At 43.6% G+C, this 20,232-nt stretch overlaps 1 protein-coding gene and 1 non-coding gene across 2 annotated transcripts; both read right to left on the bottom strand.

The window, feature by feature from the left end:
- Positions 1–9,357: 9,357 nt before the first annotated feature.
- LOC139038104 (U6 spliceosomal RNA) lies at positions 9,358–9,465 on the bottom strand. The gene has a single exon (XR_011491051.1). It is a non-coding gene; the product is annotated as a U6 spliceosomal RNA (small nuclear RNA).
- An 8,152-nt stretch (positions 9,466–17,617) lies between these two features.
- LOC110147161 (large ribosomal subunit protein eL43) lies at positions 17,618–18,107 on the bottom strand. The gene has a single exon (XM_020908481.2). It carries the CDS (start codon positions 18,077–18,079, stop codon positions 17,618–17,620), a length of 462 nt encoding a protein of 153 aa, XP_020764140.2. The 5' UTR covers positions 18,080–18,107.
- Positions 18,108–20,232: the final 2,125 nt, after the last annotated feature.

Raw genomic sequence — 20,232 nt, 5'->3', positions numbered from 1 at the left:
TGATTTTTTTTCCCCCTATTCTTTTCCTGCTTTCCATTTCATTAGTTTCTATTTTTTATTATTTTCTTCCTTCTGTTTCTTTTGGTTTATTTTCTCCTCCTTTTCTAGTTTATTAACGTGGAAGCTTAGATTATTGACTTCAGATTTTTTTTTCTAATGTAAACATTTAATATTTAGAGATTTTCCTGGTTTTTCTTTCTGTTATTGACTTCTAGTTTAATGACATTATTGTCAAACAGCATATATTGTATCAATTCTTTTAAATTTGTTAAGATTTCTTTTATGACCCAGTGTATGGTCTATCAGATAAATGGTCGGTATGCACTTGAAAAAACTACACATTCTGCTGCTGTTGTGGGAGAATTCTATGAACGTCAGTTAGATGCCAGTGGCCAGTGGTGCTGCTCAATCACCAGTGGTGATTGTTCAAACCAGCGATTCCATAATCTTGCTGGTTTTCTGTGTACTCCTTCAGTCAATAACAGGATGGTCAAGTCTCCAGCTGTAATTGCGGATTCATACATTTCTTTGTTCAGTTCTTTAGGTTTTGCTTCATGTTTGAAGCTCTGTTGCTTGGTGCATACATGCTTAGAATTGTCTTTTGGTGAAATGATCATTGTGTCACTACACAATGTACCTCTTTGTGCCTGGTCATTTTATTTGTTCTGAAGTTTACCTTGTCTACAATTAATATAACCAGTTTTTTTTTTTCTTTTTTGAAAATGTGTGCATGGTAGATCTTGTTTCATCCTTTTACTTTGAAGTTACCTTCTTGGGTACAGCATATAGTTGGGGCATTTAAAAAATTCATTTGGATAACATATATTTTAACTGGCATATTTAGACCATTTACATTTAATTATTATGTTTAGATTTATGTCTGTAATTTTAGAATTTGTTTTCTCTTTGTGCTTATATGTTTCTGTTTTCAACCTTGTGAGACTCTAAGACTTTTAAAACTGTGAGATAACAGATTTGTGTGATTTGAAGCTGCTACTTTTGTGGTAATCTGCTATGCAGTAATAGAAAACAAATATAGGTCTCTTCCTGTGTTGAATCAGTTTTGACCTATGTGACCAATAGAATATGAAGGAAGAGTGTGACAGCCTCACATAGGCACCATACTAACCCTGTGAAGAGGCTGGCATGGATAGGAATTGAACCCTCCTGCCAAGAGTCAGCATGATCTTCCAGCTACATGATTGAGCCACATTGGCAGTGGACTAGCTAGCCCCAGACAAGTCTTCAGATGTCTCTAGCTTTAGCCAACATCTGATCATAACTTCATGAGAGACTCTTGGCCAGAACCACTTAGCCAAGCAACTCCCAAGTTCCTGACCGCAGGAACAGTAAGAGATAATAAATGATTATTGTTTAAGCCAGTAAACTTTGGGGCACTTATAAATGCAGCATTAAATAGCTAATATATAGACCTTTTGCGTGTGAGGCACTGTTCTATCTGTTAAGAGTATGTGTGTGTGTGTGTAGTTACTCAACCGTGTCTGACTCTTTACAACCCCATGGACTGTGGAGTGACAGGCTCCTCTCCGCATAGAGTTCTCCAGCCAAGAATCCTCGAGTGGGTAGCCATTCCCTTCTTCAGGGGTCTTCCTGACCCAAGGATCAAACCCAGATCTCCTGCATTGAAGCAGATTCTTTACCGTCTGAGCCACCAGGGAAACCTGTTAAGGGTATGCTAAGTCGCTTCAGTTGTGTCCGACTCTGTGCGACCCCATAGACGGCAGCCCACCAGGCTCCCCCGTCCCTGGAATTCTCCAGGCAAGAACACTGGAGTGGGTTGCCATTTCCTTCTCCATAGCAGTGAATAAAACCAAGTGCCTGCTGTCATGCAGTTCACAATCTACTTTAAGGGAGAAGATGAAAACTATATAAGTAGATGTATTTAACAAAATATAAGCATATACTTTGTCAGGGGATAAAAGTCAGTCAGAAGAAGGTTGAAAAGTGATGCTGAGGTTTCTGTAAGATGGCCAGATAACACAGTTCTTTTATAAGTAGAAATTTGAACAGTGTTCTGAAGTGGGGGATCAAACCACACAGATGTTTGGAGAAGAACACTCTAGCAGGCTGGGGAAGGAAATGGCAACCCACTCTAGTATTCTTGCCTGGAGAATCCCATAGACAGAGGAGTCTGGCAGGCTACACAGTCCATGGGGTCACAGAAATTGGATGCAACTAAGGGACTAAACCATCACCACCACTCTAGCAGGGGGAGCTTCAAATGGAAACTCCAGGAGGTGGGAGTGTCTTTAGTGACTATGGTGAATTGCTAAAGATAGGAAGAGTTCTGTGTCTGGTTTTAATTAATATATGTCTAGGATATTTGAATGAGAGTTGCCTGATACTGGAATCTCTGTAAAAAATGAATTTTAGATAAACAACCTTTTTAGGGTAAACATATCTCAAGTTGTGCATGGGGTATGTTTACTAAAAATTATTAGCTGTTTAGAGCTCAAGTGATTTTAGAGCTGGGAAAGATTGAAGTCAGGAGGAGAAAGGGACGACAGAGGACAAGATGGTTGGATGGCATCACTGACTCAATGGACATGAGTTTGAGCAAACTCCGGGAGATGGTGAAGGACAGGGAAGCCTGGTGTGTTGCTGGTCATGGGGTCACAAAGTCAGACATGATTGAGTGATTGAACAACAACAATTAGTTGTTTATCTGAAATTCAAATTAAACTAGTTATCCTGTTTTATTTGCTATATCAGGTAACCCTACTTGCAACAAAGAAAAATCTGAAGACAAATGGCTAAAATGATCACAAGAATGGAAAATACATTTTTTTGAGAAATAATGAAGGGATTTATGTGCATTCAGAAACAGAAAAGGCAAAGTGGATGCTTCTATCCCCAAATTAAGGCAATACAATAGGATAGAAAGTGCAGAGTATTGGGGGCTAGTAAAGCTATCTACTTCCTTTCAATGTTTGAGGGACTGGAAACTAAAACCCATTGAATATATGCATGTTTTTGAACAAGAATTCTCATAGGTAGCATAAAAGGGTGGTGCCAGATAATATCTGCAGTCTCTTTGGCTTCAAAACTGTGTGATTCAATGAAGGGTTGGAAGTTGTACACTAACTTGTTCTCCACAGAGGATAGAGCAAGAGTTGGTGAGTCTTGCAATGAGAGAATTGATTAAATGTAAAGAACTGAACTGAAGGGCGATCAAACACTGAAATGTCTTTGCCTGGGAGGCTGTGCAATCTTGCTCTTTTGTGATCCTTAAAGGGAGACAGCAGCTGTTGTGGGTGACAGAGGTCACAGAGTGCCGTCTTGGAGAGGGAGGATTGGACCAGCTGGACTCTTGAGGGTCTATATCCTGGGAATCACTGCTTTTTGGTCTAGAGAAGTGGAGGGAAATTATCCTTTACTCCTCTTAGTAGTTGGTACGTGTTCTTTAAGTTCACTGACATTATGCTGACGTAGCCTTAAAACAGGCTTTCAAACGTGTCTTCTTTATACCTGAATCAGAATTATCCAGAGTGATTTAATACTAGAATTTTAAAAATACATATTCCTGAGACCCACCCAAGACCTACTGAACCTGAAAGAAGGGCCTTGGAAGATACGTTTTTAACAAGTTTCCCAAGTGGTCCATGTGCATACAATAGTTGGAGAACCATCATCATTGAGGAATCAGAGTCTTCCTTGCTCTGTCTGGAGGCAGACCTTTAATGACATATAGTCTTACATTGGTGACTGAGGTCCTTGTCCAAGCTTATTTCCTGGAGGGGAGATAACATGAGGAAGAGTGAAAGTGGAGAATGGAGATGCTAAATAATTTAAAGATGATTTTGGTCAGGTTATTCTAGACCAAGTGAAGGAGTAGAGGAGAGAGAGAGGAAAGAAACTGGGATTTACTGGACCCTTTTGCCAAACACTTGCATTACAGTGAAAACCTATGTCTTGAAACCATTCTGTCCCTCTTTGTTTTATCTTCCTGAAATCTACCAATTTTTTTTCTTTTTTTTAAAAAATGGGATGATACCTTTATTAAACCAAAAAGAAGGATGTTTTCCATCCCAGAGGATAGATTGAGGATCCAGAATATCCCAAGCAGCTATGGGTGGACAACCATCCTACTTGAAGTTTCTGAAAAGAACCAATGAAGCTGGTAAAAATATAACAGAGGAAGAGCTTGGGGTCATCTAAGTAATTTAATATTATAAAAGGAATCTGAAGCTGCCCAGAATTCCCATGTTCCACTCTGACCTCATATTTCAAGAGTTGCTGTGTGAGAGTCTTTGACAGGGAAGAACTATGAAGGGTGGACCCTGAGGATAGCAGACTCCGCTATCCCTGCCAAGGTCTCTGGAGATTCTCCTGGAGCGGGGCCCTCCAGCCAGTTGTGTAGGTCACGTCTCAGCTCTGGGGCACTTTTGGAGTCCTCTCCAGACTTCTGCCAAGCTCTGACTTGCATCTCCCTCTCCCCCTCAGCATTTCTATATATCTCTATGTCAAGTTCTTCTGTCTTCAGATCACCTCCAGCTGGTTGATGACCCTGTTATTGCTAAGATGCCCCACACTTCCGACTCCTCTACCTTCTGAGGCTCTTTGGCCTCCTTTCTAGGTTGATGAATCTGGAGAAGGAAATGGCACTCCACTCTAGTACTCTTGCCTAGAAAATTCCATGGATGGAGGAGCCTGGTGGGCTACAGTCCATGGGGTCGCACAGACTTGAACACAACTGAGGGACTTCACTTTCCCTTTCTAGGTTGATGCAGGGCAGGTAACTGGCTTTCATAGACTTTATCTCCTCTGCCTTAGACACAGAACCCTGAACCTGCCTATGTGTGATGATCGACGTGGGGCCAGGGGGATAGCCAGCTTCTTGCACACCGTGGGCTTTGAAACATGTCAGTGTTTACTGTTTGAACATCTCAACAAGCCATTTCAGCCCAAATGAAGTAAACTCACTTCTTAGCCTAGGTCCACAAAACTTGCCTCAGACTGCCTGTGGTGATTCCAAACTGATAGTAGACATTTCTTCTAGTAGATTCACACAAAATAAATTATTCCCCTGGCAGAGCAGCTTGGTTTGATTTGGGTTATTTGATTATAAAAGCCCAGAGGCCAAGTATTTATTTAGAAATATTAGGAATCAGCAGCACAAATGAGATTGAGTTTTTGTGAATAAAGATTTCTCATTTAGGGAAGGAGTTCATGAAAGACCCCATTAGGCAAGCCTCACCCGTAATTATTTTGATTTCTCAGGCAAGAGGCAGGCTAATTGTCTGCCATCCATTCCAGAAGGCCTAGAGTCACTTTAAAACCTACCACCCATTGAAAAATATCTTTGGAGGATTTCCTACTGTGTCTTTTCTATTAACTAAATGTTCAAACTGAGATCAATATATGAAAATATGAACAAAAGGACTGATTATAAATGTGTCCTTTCAAATGGCAGATCAAATGGGTCTATTACTGATGACACACAACTCTGGAGAGGTGGAAAGGGGCTGAAACTGACTAAACAACACTGTGATACACATGTTGTTATCCAGGTTTAATAGAAGCAGCAGCTGAAGAAGGTAATATAACTTTCCCAAAGTCACACAGTGAGTTGGTGGCAGATCTGCGATTCCATGGATTAAATGAATGTGGTTTCCATAAGCCAATGAAGAGGTTAGAAAAAAAAGAAAAGCAGCATAGAATTGGGATATTTGGAGCTTGGCTGTCAAGAGCAGGATGATGTAGTTGTAACCATGTGATATCTTAGGGATAGAATCCTTTAATCAAATGTATACTATGAGGCCAATGTTGAAGCTGGCGTAGATGGCTTGGCTTGAGTCTAATATGTATTCTCCTAAGCATTTGGACTTGTCTCACTAGTGTTGCTTCTGAGATCCATATATAGAAGCACACAGCATGTGACCCTGTAACAGAGTCCCCGGGGGAAGAGGCCACAATCAAACTCCAGGTCAGGAAGCCTGCAGCAGCCTTGGTGCCTAACACTTCAGAAATGCCCAGAAAGGTTCCTCTCTGTGAGAGGAGACAACTCGCAGAGACATCAGCAGCTCCGATGCAGACAGCTCACCTGACTCCCCACTCCTTGCAGTTTCCTTCAGATGTGTTCAGAGGGCTCCAGCTCACAATACTGTCGTGCCAGACACAAAGCACTGACCTAGGCCGCTTCTTTCTCTCCTGATGCTGGAGGGTGGTACCACTGGCCCTGGATCGCCCACTGACTTCTGCTCCTGCCCCTCCATTCCTGTGTGTGATGGCCTCTGTCACTTCCGCCCAGGGGTCTCCTCGCAGTCCCAGTGCCGGGGTGGGGTGAGTCCCCCTCACCCTCTCTATGTTCCCAGATCTCCAGGCTGCCTGTTTCTTAAAGAACTTTCAGAGGCTGTGCTAGTTTATTGATCCTCCTTCAGTCCTGTGGGCTCCTTTTTGGAACCCCACACAGATAGATCCCCAACGGGCCTGTGCCTTTCATCAACCCTTCAGAACTGGAGTGTCTAATATTCCATTATTAAAGTGCTGGTTTCAAGGCCTTACCCTGGAGACTGATTTGGTAGGTCCGGACTTTGGGGCCTGGATGCTGTGTCTTCAATCTACTACTCACGAATTCTGCACTGGAGTGGGGTTGAGAAAAAGTGGTGTTGGAACCATGGTGTTCCCCTTCCTCGGCCATCATGTTCACCTGACTGGCTGGATGCCAAGCTCTGCTGGGCAGGGATGCTGGCTCATTCACATCCACACTGTAGGGTTGAATCCAGGACCTGGCACCCAGTACAGTGTCAGTAGATGGCTGGGGCATGAAAGAGTTGGAGATGCTGTGTGAGCGGACTTTCCTCTATCAAGTTTACGAACCGGCTGAAAGGGCTTCCTGTCCTTGATGCTGTGTGTCGACAGTGGGCTATCCTAGGGTCCCACGTGCTGAGAGCAGAATTTAGACAGAAGGCAATGGGCGAAGAATTTTAGCCACAGACAGAACCAGCTCCCAACAGTCAAACAATGGCCAGGCACCAAGAATTTAGGGCCCAGATCAGAATCTACGTGTGGCTCAGGTAAATGTCTCTGAGATGGTAACAGAGAGGCTAACAGACACCTCCAGAAAGGTGGGCGACAGAGCCGGGCGGGGTGATGACCAGGATGCAAGAACAGAGGTGTTGCCCTGTCTCCTACCCCGACTCTGCTTTCTTCATACCTTCCGGATTTCTTAGAGGGAAGTCAATTCCTTAAAGGCAATTTTTTACCTTTTGAAGGATTTTTGGAGGCCAAAAAGTTTGATCTAAATGGAGGAATTGGTAATTTCTCTGAGATTAGGCTTTGATGGTAAAATCGTCTACCCTGCACAGAACTTGGATCAAATAAAGCATGTGTGGGTCATGTCCTCATCAAACAATGGATAGACCTGAGTAGACCGTGGCTTTAGTCCTGGAAGCCCCTCGGAGCAAATGCCATGTGGTTTAGGAGCTCTCTTGATGACCTTTCTCCTGCTGAGGGACCCTTCCCACCCTGTAGAACCCAGGTCTCTAGGACCACAGCGACCCCCCCACCCCGGCCCTGAGCCCTGACTCAGTGGAGCCTTGGTATTAATAACCGCAGCTGACAGCGTTACAGAGTCGGGGAGGAAACCGTCCTTATGATAATCCTGCCTCATGGCTGCTGCTCCCTGACTGCACTTGAGCTTCCACGTGCCTGGCATTTGGCCTGTTCTGCCTCACTTGTACCATGTAGCAAGCCTTTGAGGACTCTTCCTCTCCAGAGAAGAAAGCAGCCTGGGCGGTGGGGTGGGGGGCGCGGGGCAGAGGAACCTCAGGAATCACAGCTGCTAGTCCCCTGGGTGCCCAGGCCACACTCAGTCTCCGTGCTATGCTCATCTCTACTTTTTGGCTCCCCAAATGGAATTTAAAATTAATCTGTGTGAGCGAAGTAAGCCAGAAAGATAAAGACCATTACAGTATACTAACACATATATATGGAATTTAGAAAGATGGTAACGATAACCCTATATGCAAAACAGAAAAAGAGACTCAGATGTATAGAACAGACTTGTGGACTCTGGGAGAAGGCGAGGGTGGGATGTTTCAAGAGAACAGCATCGAAACATGTATATTATCTAGGGTGAAACAGATCACCAGCCCAGGTTGGATGCATGAGACAAGTGCTCAGGCCTGGTGCACTGGGAAGACCCAGAGGGATCGGGTGGAGAGGGAGGTGGGAGGGGGGACCGGGATGGGGAATACATGTAAATCCATGGCTAATTCATTTCAATGTATGACAAAAACCACTGCAATGTTGTAAAGTAATTAGCCTCCAACTAATAAAAATAAATGAAAAAAAAAATAAAATTAATCTGTGTTTTCGTTGATCATGACAGCAGGGCATTTTTATCTTCTGAACTGGCCTTGGGATGAGGCTGTGTCTTCCTGTGTTGATTTTGAGGCTTTTCTTCAAAGTGGTAGCCATCGTCAAACACTTGCTTGAGAATTATAGGGAAATGCAAGTGCTTCCCAGCTCAGTGAGCCTCTGTAAGCCTAAATGGCTTCACACAGACTTACCTCATGTCCTATTTTTTCTCAATCAGAAGGTTCAGACCCTGAGAGTGTTAAGAATCAGAAGTACGGCAGCTGTATTTTTGAGCTTTTTATTTGGGAATAATTTAAAACTTACAAAAACAGATGCAAAAATAAAAAAATAATACAAGAGCACCTGTATTGTCATCATTTTACTCCACTTGCTCTATTATTTGCATGTTTCTCCCCAGTCCATATATGTATATGTATATGAGAGAAAGTGAAGGTTGCTCAGTCGTGTCTGACTCTCTGCGACTCCATGGACTCTACAGTCTACGGAATTCTTCAGGCGAGAATACTGGAGTGGGTAGTCTTTCCTTTCTCCAAGGGAATCTTCCCAACCCAGGGATTGAACCCAGGGCTCCTGCATTGTAGGTGAATTCTTTACCAGCTGAGCCACAAGGGAAGCCTATATATATGTACACACACACATATTCCACGTATAATGGTTAAGAAAAAAATTATATATAACATTTAGATAATATACATCTCTATATCTATTATAATAAGTATATTTTTTCTGAACAGTTTGAAAATAAGTTACCAGCTTCATGGCCCTTTATCCCTGAGTGTGAATTTCCTAAGAACGACAGTGTTCTACAACATAACAATAATACTTGGCAAAGTACATTATCTAATTTCCCTTCCATATATCAGTTTTGTTAGGTGACTTATCAGTGTCTTTCCAAGCACCCGCCCTTCTAATAACAGGATCCAGTGCAGAGTCAGGTCTTGGATTTTGTTGTCCTGCCTTTTACCTCCTTTAACCGGGCTTTCATGATGTCAATCCCTACCTTCCTGTCACATGCACATTTTTTGTTTCTTCAGGTATCTGTGTGTCATCTTTGTGCAGGGGCAGTGTTGATATTTTTTCATATCGTTTCAGTTTTAGTGTATTTGCTGCCAAAGTGAGCACCCCACACCGTTTTGTTTCGATAGCATGTTTCTCATTGTATGCATGCTTGTAGGTGTCTCATGCTGGTTAGATTGAGGTTATGCAATCTCAGCCCAATTATTGCCCAATGATGTGAGTCCTGTCCAGGTATTTGGAGCCACATGACGATGTGATCTGCCCCACACAGATGATATTAATTTGGACCTGGTCAAGGTGTTGTACAGTTTCTTCATCCTGGCTGCTTTTTGGGTCTTTTTTCCCTTGCCACTAATAAGCAAGGTGTGGGGAGTCACTTTAAGACTATGTAATTAATATTCCAACAGCAGCTATTGTGAGGGGACTTCTCTGTGAGTTATAGGCCTGGCCTCTTTTCATCCCAGGGATGCTCTTCCTGCTTCTTGTGACCATGAACCCATCTTCTCTTGGCTCAAAACCCTCTTGGGTACACCGTATCAGAAGCAGGATCAGATCTGTGGTTTTTAATGCTGCGAGTAGGAAGCTGTGGATAGAACTGGAGCAGAGAAAAAGAGGAAAGAAATGTTAATTAGGGAATCTATGGAGAGGGAAAAACTGCCTCCAGAATCAGGAAAGGGAAAAATGGACTGGAGGGGCTGGGAGATCAGGGAAGTTACAATCACTGAGCCATAATAATGAAGTTTGGCCTGGTTTTGTAAAACTGAGCCCCTGTCCTCCCCCACTCTGGGGTCAGTAGCCCAGGATCTTGTCTTGTGGAGTTCACAGTTGGGCATGGCATCCTGGACCATCTGAGGAAAGATGGCTTCTAGAGCAGGCTAGCAGCTGCCAAGTCTTCTAAAAAGACCACAAATCCAACAGCCTCATAACAAAGAAGAGCCCTGGAGGAGTCATTTGAACTCCTGTTTGGCTGCCAGCTATGCACAGCCGTTCCAGGACCAAGTGGATGCCAAGGTGCTGGAAACATAAAACCATCTAACGATTCATGGAGAAATTCGACCAGGGCCCAGGGAGGTCAGGTTTTCATTCAGTTCTCTGCAAAACAAAGAAGTAAATAATAGTCTTCATTATTAAATTCTATTGTATGATCTCCAGATAGGCTTAATAGGGGCCCGTTTGATTACTGGGTCCCTGAAAAAGAGCTTCCAGGAAGCAATGTGAAGGTTCTCCCTCCAGCTGGGGAGGCATCCAGGTGGATGATGATGCAAAGACACTTTTCTACCTATCCATTCATTCATTCTCTTAATGAATAGTTCCTGAGTAACTACCGTATACCTAGAGATCCAGGGCACTGAGCTGGAGTTGGAGAGGGGAGAAAACTCCTTAATAATGAAAGGAGAAGTAGTTCTGTCCTGGTAGGGTGAATAGATGAAATCTTGACATTTCCTGTCATTAAGAAAATGTTTAACCTCTAATGATATTTATAAATACAGAGTCTACTGAAAGAAATTTTTTTCCTCTTACTCTAGAGAAAGGAAAGAAACACAAGCTGATCATTAATTAGAATCAACCATTAAGTCTGTGAGGTGTGGGGCTGCTAAAAGGTGGTGATTTGCTTTGCAGTCAGGTTTTGTAAATGGGAAACAGCACAGCACCTAGAGTGTTTCAATGCCTTTCTGTGCCCTCTGTCTTGAGCTTTTGGAAAATAGGTCAAGGGAGCCAGAAGCTGCCCGGATAGAAAAGCCTGGAAAGAAGCTCATGAGCCAATCTATCTAGGGAGCAGAGAGTGGGAACTTGAGATGCAGGTTCCGGGGACAGGATACCCCATGGACTGGGGAGGGTGCTGAGGGATGAGCAGCTATCTTGTGACTGAATATCTGGGGGGAATGGAAGCAGTAGGGTCCTTCTCTGAGCCATTGCACAGATTCCTGGAAACAGTTGAGATTTCTGCTGTTTAAGGAATGAAATGATTGGAAACTCACTCACTCATTGAAAATGCTCCCTAGGATGATACTGAAGGGTTGGGTACAGGTTTCTCCGAGCACAGAGAAACTCTGAGGCTGGATGGTATGCAGCAGGGAGAAGTGCCATGAAAGAAGCCCCCTTGGGAGCCATTTCTGCAGGATGGCAGTGTGGTGTGTGACAGTTGCATGTTCCCGGTGGGAAATTGGCTCACTTGAAGACAAACCTAGGAGGACAAAGGTTCTTCTTCCAGTTGACACCTAAGGCTGGGGCAAGACCACATGCTTTTATAATTCTTTGTAAGGAATGAGGAAATCATTGTGAAATAACCTTTTGACTGTGTCTGGCCTTTCTGACTCTGGTCATAACAACTGACAAGGTTTTCTGGGAGATATTTCAATTATTTGCTTATCCAAGTGACTGGTTATATTTCTAACCAAACTGATGCCCATGACTAGACAGAAGGAAGCATACCTGGAGCCTATCTACCACAGGTCACCCTCACCAGTATAGGATGTGGCCAAGAATCACAAAGTAAGAAGAACAAAGCAAGCCAACAAAACATCTGAGGTTCCAAAGTCGATGTTGCAAGATGTTCCATTGATTTTATTTGTTTATACCATTCCTATTTTCAAAAAGGTGTGTCAGAGCAAGTTTAGATTACTCATGTGTGAAATCTCTCAGGTCCCCATTCTGAGTCCATGTACATGAACTTTATAAAGTAATTCTCACAAGTTGTCTTAGCTGTCAGATATGAAAAGCAACAGATAGTTAAATGTGGAAGAAACTACTATAGATAGGTAAAATAATAATAACAGGAAATGAGTGTCAACAATAGAGGAGCCAGAAAAACTACTATAAGAATCCAAATAATTCAAAACTATCTATCTAGATCCATTTAGTGTAAAGTTAAAGAACCCTTAGAATCTTAAATCTACTCTAGGTTGGACCATTTATTGATTTTTTTTTTCATTTAATTTTATTAGTTGGAGGCTAATTATTTTACAATATTGTAGTGGTTTTTGCCATACACTGACATGAATCAGCCATGGATTTAAATTTATTGATATTTTTATGAGTGACCCTAAATCTCTAAGGGAAGGTAAAATTATGTTCATTATGTAACAGAGCTCGGGGAGTGCAGCCCTTAGCACGTAGATATTGCTCTGTGCCATTACTCTGCACCCTGTTATCAGGCCACAGGTTCCACTCAGCCATTGGCTGGCAGTACAGTGGGCCCCTCCCACAAGCTCCCAACTGTCAATGAGTGACATTAGTGCAGGATTCAGCCAATGGTAGGGGGAGTGGCGGTTGTCAGGTGGAGAATGAGTTATCAGGCAGATCCTGGCCTTCTCCCTGGGGCCTCCAGCTCACCTGGCCTTGGGCCGGCAGGTGAGCTTGAGGAGCCCAGGGAACAGGCTGGGGGCTGTGCCCTGCAGGGCTCAGGAGCCCTCCTCAGGGCCACCCACTGGCCAGGTCCGGGTGTTGAGTCAGCGGTGAACCTCTTCTGCATCCCTGTCTCTGCAACATATTGGACCATCTGCCTGGGTCACAGTCTGTGGGACCTGCTACCCACCCTGCACCACCGTTTGGGCGGCCTGAGGAGTCTCAGGGCCAGTTAGGTCCTGGGTGCCTGGCTGCCTCAGCGATGACAGCTGGGCAGGGTCTGGGGTTCTGGCCCTGAGGGAGCTGTCGATTGAGATCTGCCTCCTCTTAGTCAGGACCTGGACTTAGAGGGGAACCTTGCCCTTTCTGGTCAGAGCAGAGAGTAGCATTAATTTGGTAGAGATTTACAGGAAGATTGTGACCTGACCATGACCTGGCACTGAGAAGTTTGCAACACCTAACCATGGCATGACCCTCCCTCACCTTTCCTACGAAAGGTCTTTGCTGACAGCTTTTGGGGAGTTCAGGGTTTTTCAAGTCATAAGCCACCTGTCTCCTTGCATGGCCCTGCAACAAATCTTTCTTTGTCCCATACTCTGATGTTTTGGTATTGTTTGGCCTCACTGTTGGGCACACAGACTTGCAATTTGGTGACAACTACATCTTGTTTAGGAAGTTGGAATATATTTCTTAAGAAGATTTTTGTCTCATATTACTAAAATTCTAAAATTTTTTGATCAAATAATTAAACTTTCAAGTATTGAAGCACTTAGTCATCTTGAATGAGTCATGGTACGAGATTCAGAGAAGCCCAGGTTGCACAGGTGCATCTTTAAACACAGGTGTGTTTAGGGTTTAAATCAGTTGCCTTTTGATACAAGTTATATTTCTCATCTTGAAAGATGTTATTTGGGGCTTCACACAGACCTTTACAAATGGCACTAATGTGACTCATACAGCAGTGAATCAGAACCACAGGACCAGTTTTTCACTTGGAATCCGTAAGAGCTTACAAACAAAGGACTGAACAGATGTGTTGCCTCCCCAAATTAAAAAAAAAAAGTTTAGAAATGTAATTCAAGATATTTGATCTGCTGCTGCTAAGTGGCTTCAGTTGTGTCCGACTCTGTGCGACCCCCATAGACGGCAGCCCACCAGGCTCCGCCGTCCCTGGGATTCTCCAGGCAAGAACACTGGAGTGGGTTGCCATTTCCTTCTCCAAGGCATGAAAGTGAAAAGTGAAAGTGAAGTTGCTCAGTCATATCTGACTCTTAGCGACCTCGTGGACTGCAGCCTACCAGGCTCCTCCGTCCATGGGATTTTCCAGGCAAGAGTACCTTGGAAAAGGTACCCCATCCCATGGAATGGGGTGCCATTGCCTTCTCCAGTTTGATCTGCTAGAAACATGTAATTTTGTGGTTTGGTGGGTATTTTCTGGACCCCTGGAATTGGCTGGGTATAGGCACTGTGGCCACTGGTCTTTGGATGCTGAGAATCCATTCTCTTTATGTGGAGGGGATCTTGATGGAGAATGAGCTCTACTTCTCATACGAAAAGTCAGAGGGGCCCAAAGTATCTTTTATAGCTCCAGCAGGATGTGGGCATGAGACTCAGGATTGAACCAGAATTGGCCTTGGCTTTTGAATCCAGAGAGTGCTAACCATTGATGACGTTTACACTACTTTAATAAGATAGGGAGAAGTATCAGGGTAGGGTGAAATGACTGCCCTTGGACAAAAGCAAGCCTGTTTTGTAGGATAGTCTGTGTGTGTGTGTGAGAGAGAGAGAGAGAGAAAGAGAGAGAGAGTGTCTGTGAGAGAGAGAAAGTACCCTAGTGTCATACTTTGAGGTATGGGTGATAATGAACAAAGGAGAGTGGAAACAGAATCTGAAACTGCCCTAACATTTATAAACTAGAGTGAGACATGGCCTGGATCCAGTGATGCAAAAAGTAAACATAATATTGCTAATTATAGTAATAAAATAACTTAAAGTATTTCACAGATCAAATCCATGTTGCTCGAGGGTCACCTGTATATAAACACACAGAATTCTGCATTTTGGTTTCCTATATAAAAATCTTGCATGTGGTTTTCTATATCAGTTTATATATTTTTTAAATTTTTTGTTGTGGTTGCTATACAATGTTGTGTTAAATAACTTACATTTTTTGAATGCTTAATATATGCTAAGTACTGTGCTAAGGTGTTAGATAAATTCTCATTTAATGCTGATTGTTACCATATATGGCAAAGTGAAAGTTGCTCAGTTGTGTCTGACTCTCTGAGACCCCATGGATTGTAGCCTACCAGGCTCCTTGTCCATGGAATTCTCTAGGCCAAAATATTGGAGTGGGTGGCCATTACCTTCTCCAGGGGGATCTTGCAAACCCAGGGATTGAACCCAGGTCTTCTGCATTGTGGGCGAATTCTTTGCCATCTGAGCCACCACGGAAGCCCACCATATGTGGCAGGTCCCGTTCATATCCTCATTTACAACATTAGTTATGACTGCTGTGTCACCAAACCAGGGGTCGTGTTTAAGTCCTTATCTTGATTTCTAGTGGCTTAGACCATATTCACCTCTTCCTCTTTTTGAACTTTGCCCTACTTTTTTCCTAGGACACTACAGTGTATTATTTTGGTTATCCCACACTCTGGCCATTGTGCTATTTCTTTTGTGACCTACTCTTCCTCTGATCTCAAATATTATATTATATTCCAGCCTAAGCCATCACACACTCTATAGCTATTCCATAAATTATAACACCACCTATATACTGATAATATTAATATTAATATTAAGTGTAATAACTAACGTGTAGAGTGGCTTCTGTGTTCTAGGTTTCTTTCTAAGTGTTGTATGTGATAACTTTTGCAGTACTCAACACTCTGAAGCAGGTTCTGTTAACTTCCTGGTCTTATAGATGAAGAAACTTTTTTATCATCTTAGTTTTATAGATGAAGAAACTTAAGTACACAGGCTTGTCAAGGTCACAATGGTAGTCAGTGGTGGAGGCAGAATTCCAACCCAGGTGGTGTACCTCAAGAACCTGAGCATGGGGCCCTCCTTAAGAAAAAGAATACAAAACGACAATTAAAAAATAAAGTAGGAAAGTGAATATTTATTGAGAATGAGAAAAGAAATCACAGCAGTTGAAAATCTTAAAGAGATGACAGAAGCTTCTACTTTTGGCTAAGACGGAGTAACAGGGACCATATTTACTGATACGACCAACATCACCAACAAAAAACGGGGACAAATATATGAAACAGTGATTTTCAAGACACTGAATGTCAAGCAGCAAAGGACAATGATTCCTAAGAATGGGAAACAAATGAAATACACCTTACAATTTCCCTGACTTACTTCATTTATAGGCTATAGTGTAAAGAAAGAAATCCGGGTGTAACCTGGTGGACTACCTGAACTGGGATGTTGAACTGAGAGTGAGGAAAAGATAGCTAGAGTTCATAAACAGAGTACTAGAGAAGAAAGAGCTGCAGAGAGAGAATTCCAGAGATCTGCGGAGGCTCCCGTGTAAGTATTTCACAGAGCACTGATCAATGCATGTGCGTGAAGAACAATACCTAGTGTTTATACAAGGTCAAGAATAATGCCGCTTCCCACCTCTCAGACTGGAAACCTTCACAATTCTTAAAACATAGGGTAGAATACTCAGAAGTATATTGCTTCAGTAGTAAGAAATAATTAGCTTTAGACTAAAGACTGGTCTGCTCCCACCCAAAAAACCCCCAAAACCCTTAAAAACCAGATGAGAAAGAATCAAACTATTTCCTAGTAAATTAACTGATCCCAGGAAAGAAGCCAAAAATATTTACAACACAAAAATACCCAAAAGCCAACAAGAAAAATGCCTAATGACTGGCATCCAATAAAAAAAATCACCAGGTATGTAAATAAACAGGAAAATATGACCATAATAAGGAGAAACATCAATCAGAATCCAACTAGAACTCACACAGATGTTAGAATTGGTAGGCTATTATAACAGTATTACACATGTTTAAGGTAAATAGGAGCATGCAAGTTATTTAAAAAATACAAATTAAATCTCTACAGATGAAAACTATTGAAGGCTGAGGAACAGAGGAGCCTGTATGGCGGGAAGAAGGTGAGAGCAGTCAGAGCGGAAATAGAGCAGTGGAGCATCCAGGTCGTGTAGGAGTGGAGGTCTTACTCAGGGTAGGATGAAACATTAGAGGATTTGAGCAGAGGGGTGACCAGATCTGATTTGTTTTAATACAGTCAGTGTAATGGGCTGAAGTCTTAACCCCTGTATCAGTGAGTGAGAACATAGTAGGGAATAGAATCTTTGTAAATGTAGTAAATGATCTTGAGATGATGTCAGACTGGACTTAGGACAGGCCCCAAATCCAGCGCTGATGTCCTTGTAAGAGGAGGATTATTATCGCTTCTCAGCCTTTTGGCTAAGATCAAGTGTAGTAAGAGGAGGATTAGACACAGAAGCATCCAGAGACATGGAGAAGGCAGTGAGAAGACAGAAGCAGAGATTGGGGTGATGCGTCTATTAGACCAAAGGATACCGAGGGTGGCCAGCAACCACCAGGATCTAGGAGAGAGGTATGTGGCATCCACATTCTCCCTCAAGAGTCTGCAGAATTAAGGGACCCCACTGACACCTTGATTTCAGAGTTCTGGCCTCCCAAACTGTTGAGACAATAAATTTCTATTGTTTCAACACACCAAGCTTGTAGCAGTTTGTTTCAGCAGCCCTAGCTAACCAATACAACCATGATGGCTTCTGTGTGGAGAATTGACTCTGGAGAAAGTGAAAGAATCCCCTTGGGAGGCTATTGTGATGATCCAGGTGAGACCCAGCGGAGCTCAGACCAGAAGAGTGGGAGTGCAGTGAGGAGACGCTGCAAAGTCATGGAGATTTCTGACAGGTAGAGCTGAGAGCTGGAGGTGGGGTATGAGAGAGAGAAGTTTTGTGTTCAGGTGATAGAGGCCAAGGAGCCAAAGACTGTGCTGATTCTTTTTTTTTTTTTTTTTTGTTACATAAATTAGCCCATTTATTATAGGCTAGCAACATTATCAAATGGTGGTGCTTCTCCTGGTCCTTCAATTCCTTCAGTCTTCTGATGGCAGACTTTACTGTGACAGCAGAAGTGGTGTTGTAGGTCCAGGCACCACCAGCTACTGTCTTCATGCAGGAACCACAGTGCCAAATGCCCACAGCTCTTTTCTTCATCTTGGTTTTGCCACAGAAGGAGCAGGTATACTTGGCGTGCTGGCTAATTTCAATTTTCTTCACCATTTTCCTGAGGGAGGCACCATAACGGGTCCCGTATTTGCCCACGATTCCTACCTTCTTGGTGCGTTTCGCCATGTTAACGCAACCTAGATCCGAGCCCAAGAGGAGACTGTGCTGATTCTTAAGTCGGTGTTTCCCTGCAGGCTGCCCTTCAGCTTTGCCAGCGCGGTCCATGCTCCGCTCTGCTGGTAGCGGGTGCCAGAGGCTGCTAGAAGGCTGGGGCGGGAGGGGAGGAGTCCATTCACGTCAGTGACACCGCGGTGGTAGCTGGTTCGTTTCTCTCTTTCCCTCATGCTCCCAGAGCCAACTTCACTGGGCCCCTCAGAGGTCACTGCGTCTGCTGGCTATGGCTCCCGCCTCAGAGGCCCAGCTCTCTGTGCCCCTCCTCACAGACTGTGGGTTCCGATGAACCCAGCACGTCTCTCTGTGCCCTCAGCTGAGGGTGGGTGGCTGCTTCCTACACTGACCTCTTCTACCATCTGCCTTGTCAGTTCCCCAGTACCTGGTTAGCAGTGATTTATATTAAATTCTGTTAAAATAACTGATGGGACTTCCCTGGTGGTCCAGTGGTTAGGATTGTGCTTCCACTGCAGGGGGCGTGGGTTCTATCCCTGGTCTGGGAACTAAGATCCCTCATGCCACATGACCCTGCGAAAATAAGAACAAGAACACAGCTCTTGTTTTTAGTTCCCAAACAGACTCTAACTGATCCATGCTGAAAGCGTGGGTGACTCCAAGAAAAATGCAGGTAGCAGAAAGAATGGAGGTGCCTCAATAGAGATGGACAAGGCTGTGGGAGGAATGGGTTTGAAGTCTGGATCTGGACAAGGTCCAATCAGATGCCTCTTGGATGGCATGAGATTTCTAGGAGAGATGTTAAGTGTGGTCTTGGCTCTGTGAATTCCAAGTTCTGGGGAGAAGTGTGGGCTGGAAATGACTGTGTGGGGCTCACCAGTGCACACAGGCATTTAAAACAACAGAACACAAGCCTGTCCCGAGATGCTCCAGGTTTTAGTACAGAGCTTGGCACAGAGAGTAGCTTCATCAGTGTTTGTTGAATGAAGGACACATGGGTAAAAGAATCAGTGAATGACATTAGTTGGGTAATGACACCTGTAATAGTAAACTGTTTTGAAAAACACAAGGAAGTTTCGTAGGAATGGAACTAATATGATGGAAGAATGTCCTGATAGGCTCCTCGGAATCAACTGGCTTCTCAGGCCACATGCAGGAACCAGGGTGACCGGGCTCCAAAGAGCCTTTTCTCTGCAAGCATCCCCTGGAAATTTTTGGCATCCAAGCCTGGTTTCTTTTCATCCAAAACTCATGAATGGAAACAGAGGCTCTGATTCTCAACAGTTGAGCAAAATATCCCATCTCTGAGCTTTCTGATGAATGAAACATGGCCTTTTTGTTTAGTGTTTCTTTCTTTTATTCACTCTGACCTCACACTTACCATCCGCTTCAAGTTCCAGTGAATTATTAATCATTCATCTCATCTAGTTCTATAGCTCGGGAGCAGGACTTCTTCAGGGTTAGTCTCGCCTTTGGTCAGGTCAAATAATGGCAGGTAAGGCCCATTCTCCTCTAGCCAGGAGCTGAGTGAGTGAAAAGTCCTGCCTGGACCCCAGTGTTCCTGGTGGCCACCGAGGGCCGCAGGTGTCAGGTGGCTGTCACGATTCTGCTTTTTTGCTTGTTCGTTACAGCAGCATCGGAGGTGAGCAGTGAAAGAACCGAAGGAAACAAATCCCGGTAAGAGGATGACTTCCCAAAGCTGCATCCTTCACTTCAGACTGGTCTGTAGGCTTGACTGATGTGCAGAAGCTGGGCTTACTTTTTCCAGCATGTGTTGTTTTCATGCTAAAGAAGACTTTCCCTTTTAAAAAATAAAACAGCTGCATCTGTGAATCATGTGATGATGCTTGTCAGCTGTAGCACAAGAAGAGTTAAAATTTGCAAGGTTTAGGTAAATTTGATTTAAATATGATTAAAAGCTATCTGCTATGCACCCTGCCCTCCCAGCATATATTTTTGTTTAACGTGTCCTTGTCAGAAAAATGTTAAGCAGCAGCTGTGAATTTTAGTGCAACTGTGTGCGGAGTAAATATGAAAATGTTGCCTTCTAATGAGGTCTTTTGGTAAAACTGTTCTCTCCACATGCCTCTTCTGCTGTCCAGCCGCCTCTGTCCTGGGCTGTGGGAGACCTTCCTGGGCTTAGAGGAGCCCAG

Source organism: Odocoileus virginianus, chromosome 13, assembly GCF_023699985.2.
Source record: "Odocoileus virginianus isolate 20LAN1187 ecotype Illinois chromosome 13, Ovbor_1.2, whole genome shotgun sequence".
Classification (NCBI taxonomy): domain Eukaryota; kingdom Metazoa; phylum Chordata; class Mammalia; order Artiodactyla; family Cervidae; genus Odocoileus; species Odocoileus virginianus.
The sequence above is the reverse complement of the archived record's forward strand: the minus strand, read 5'-3'. Positions and strand labels throughout refer to the sequence as shown.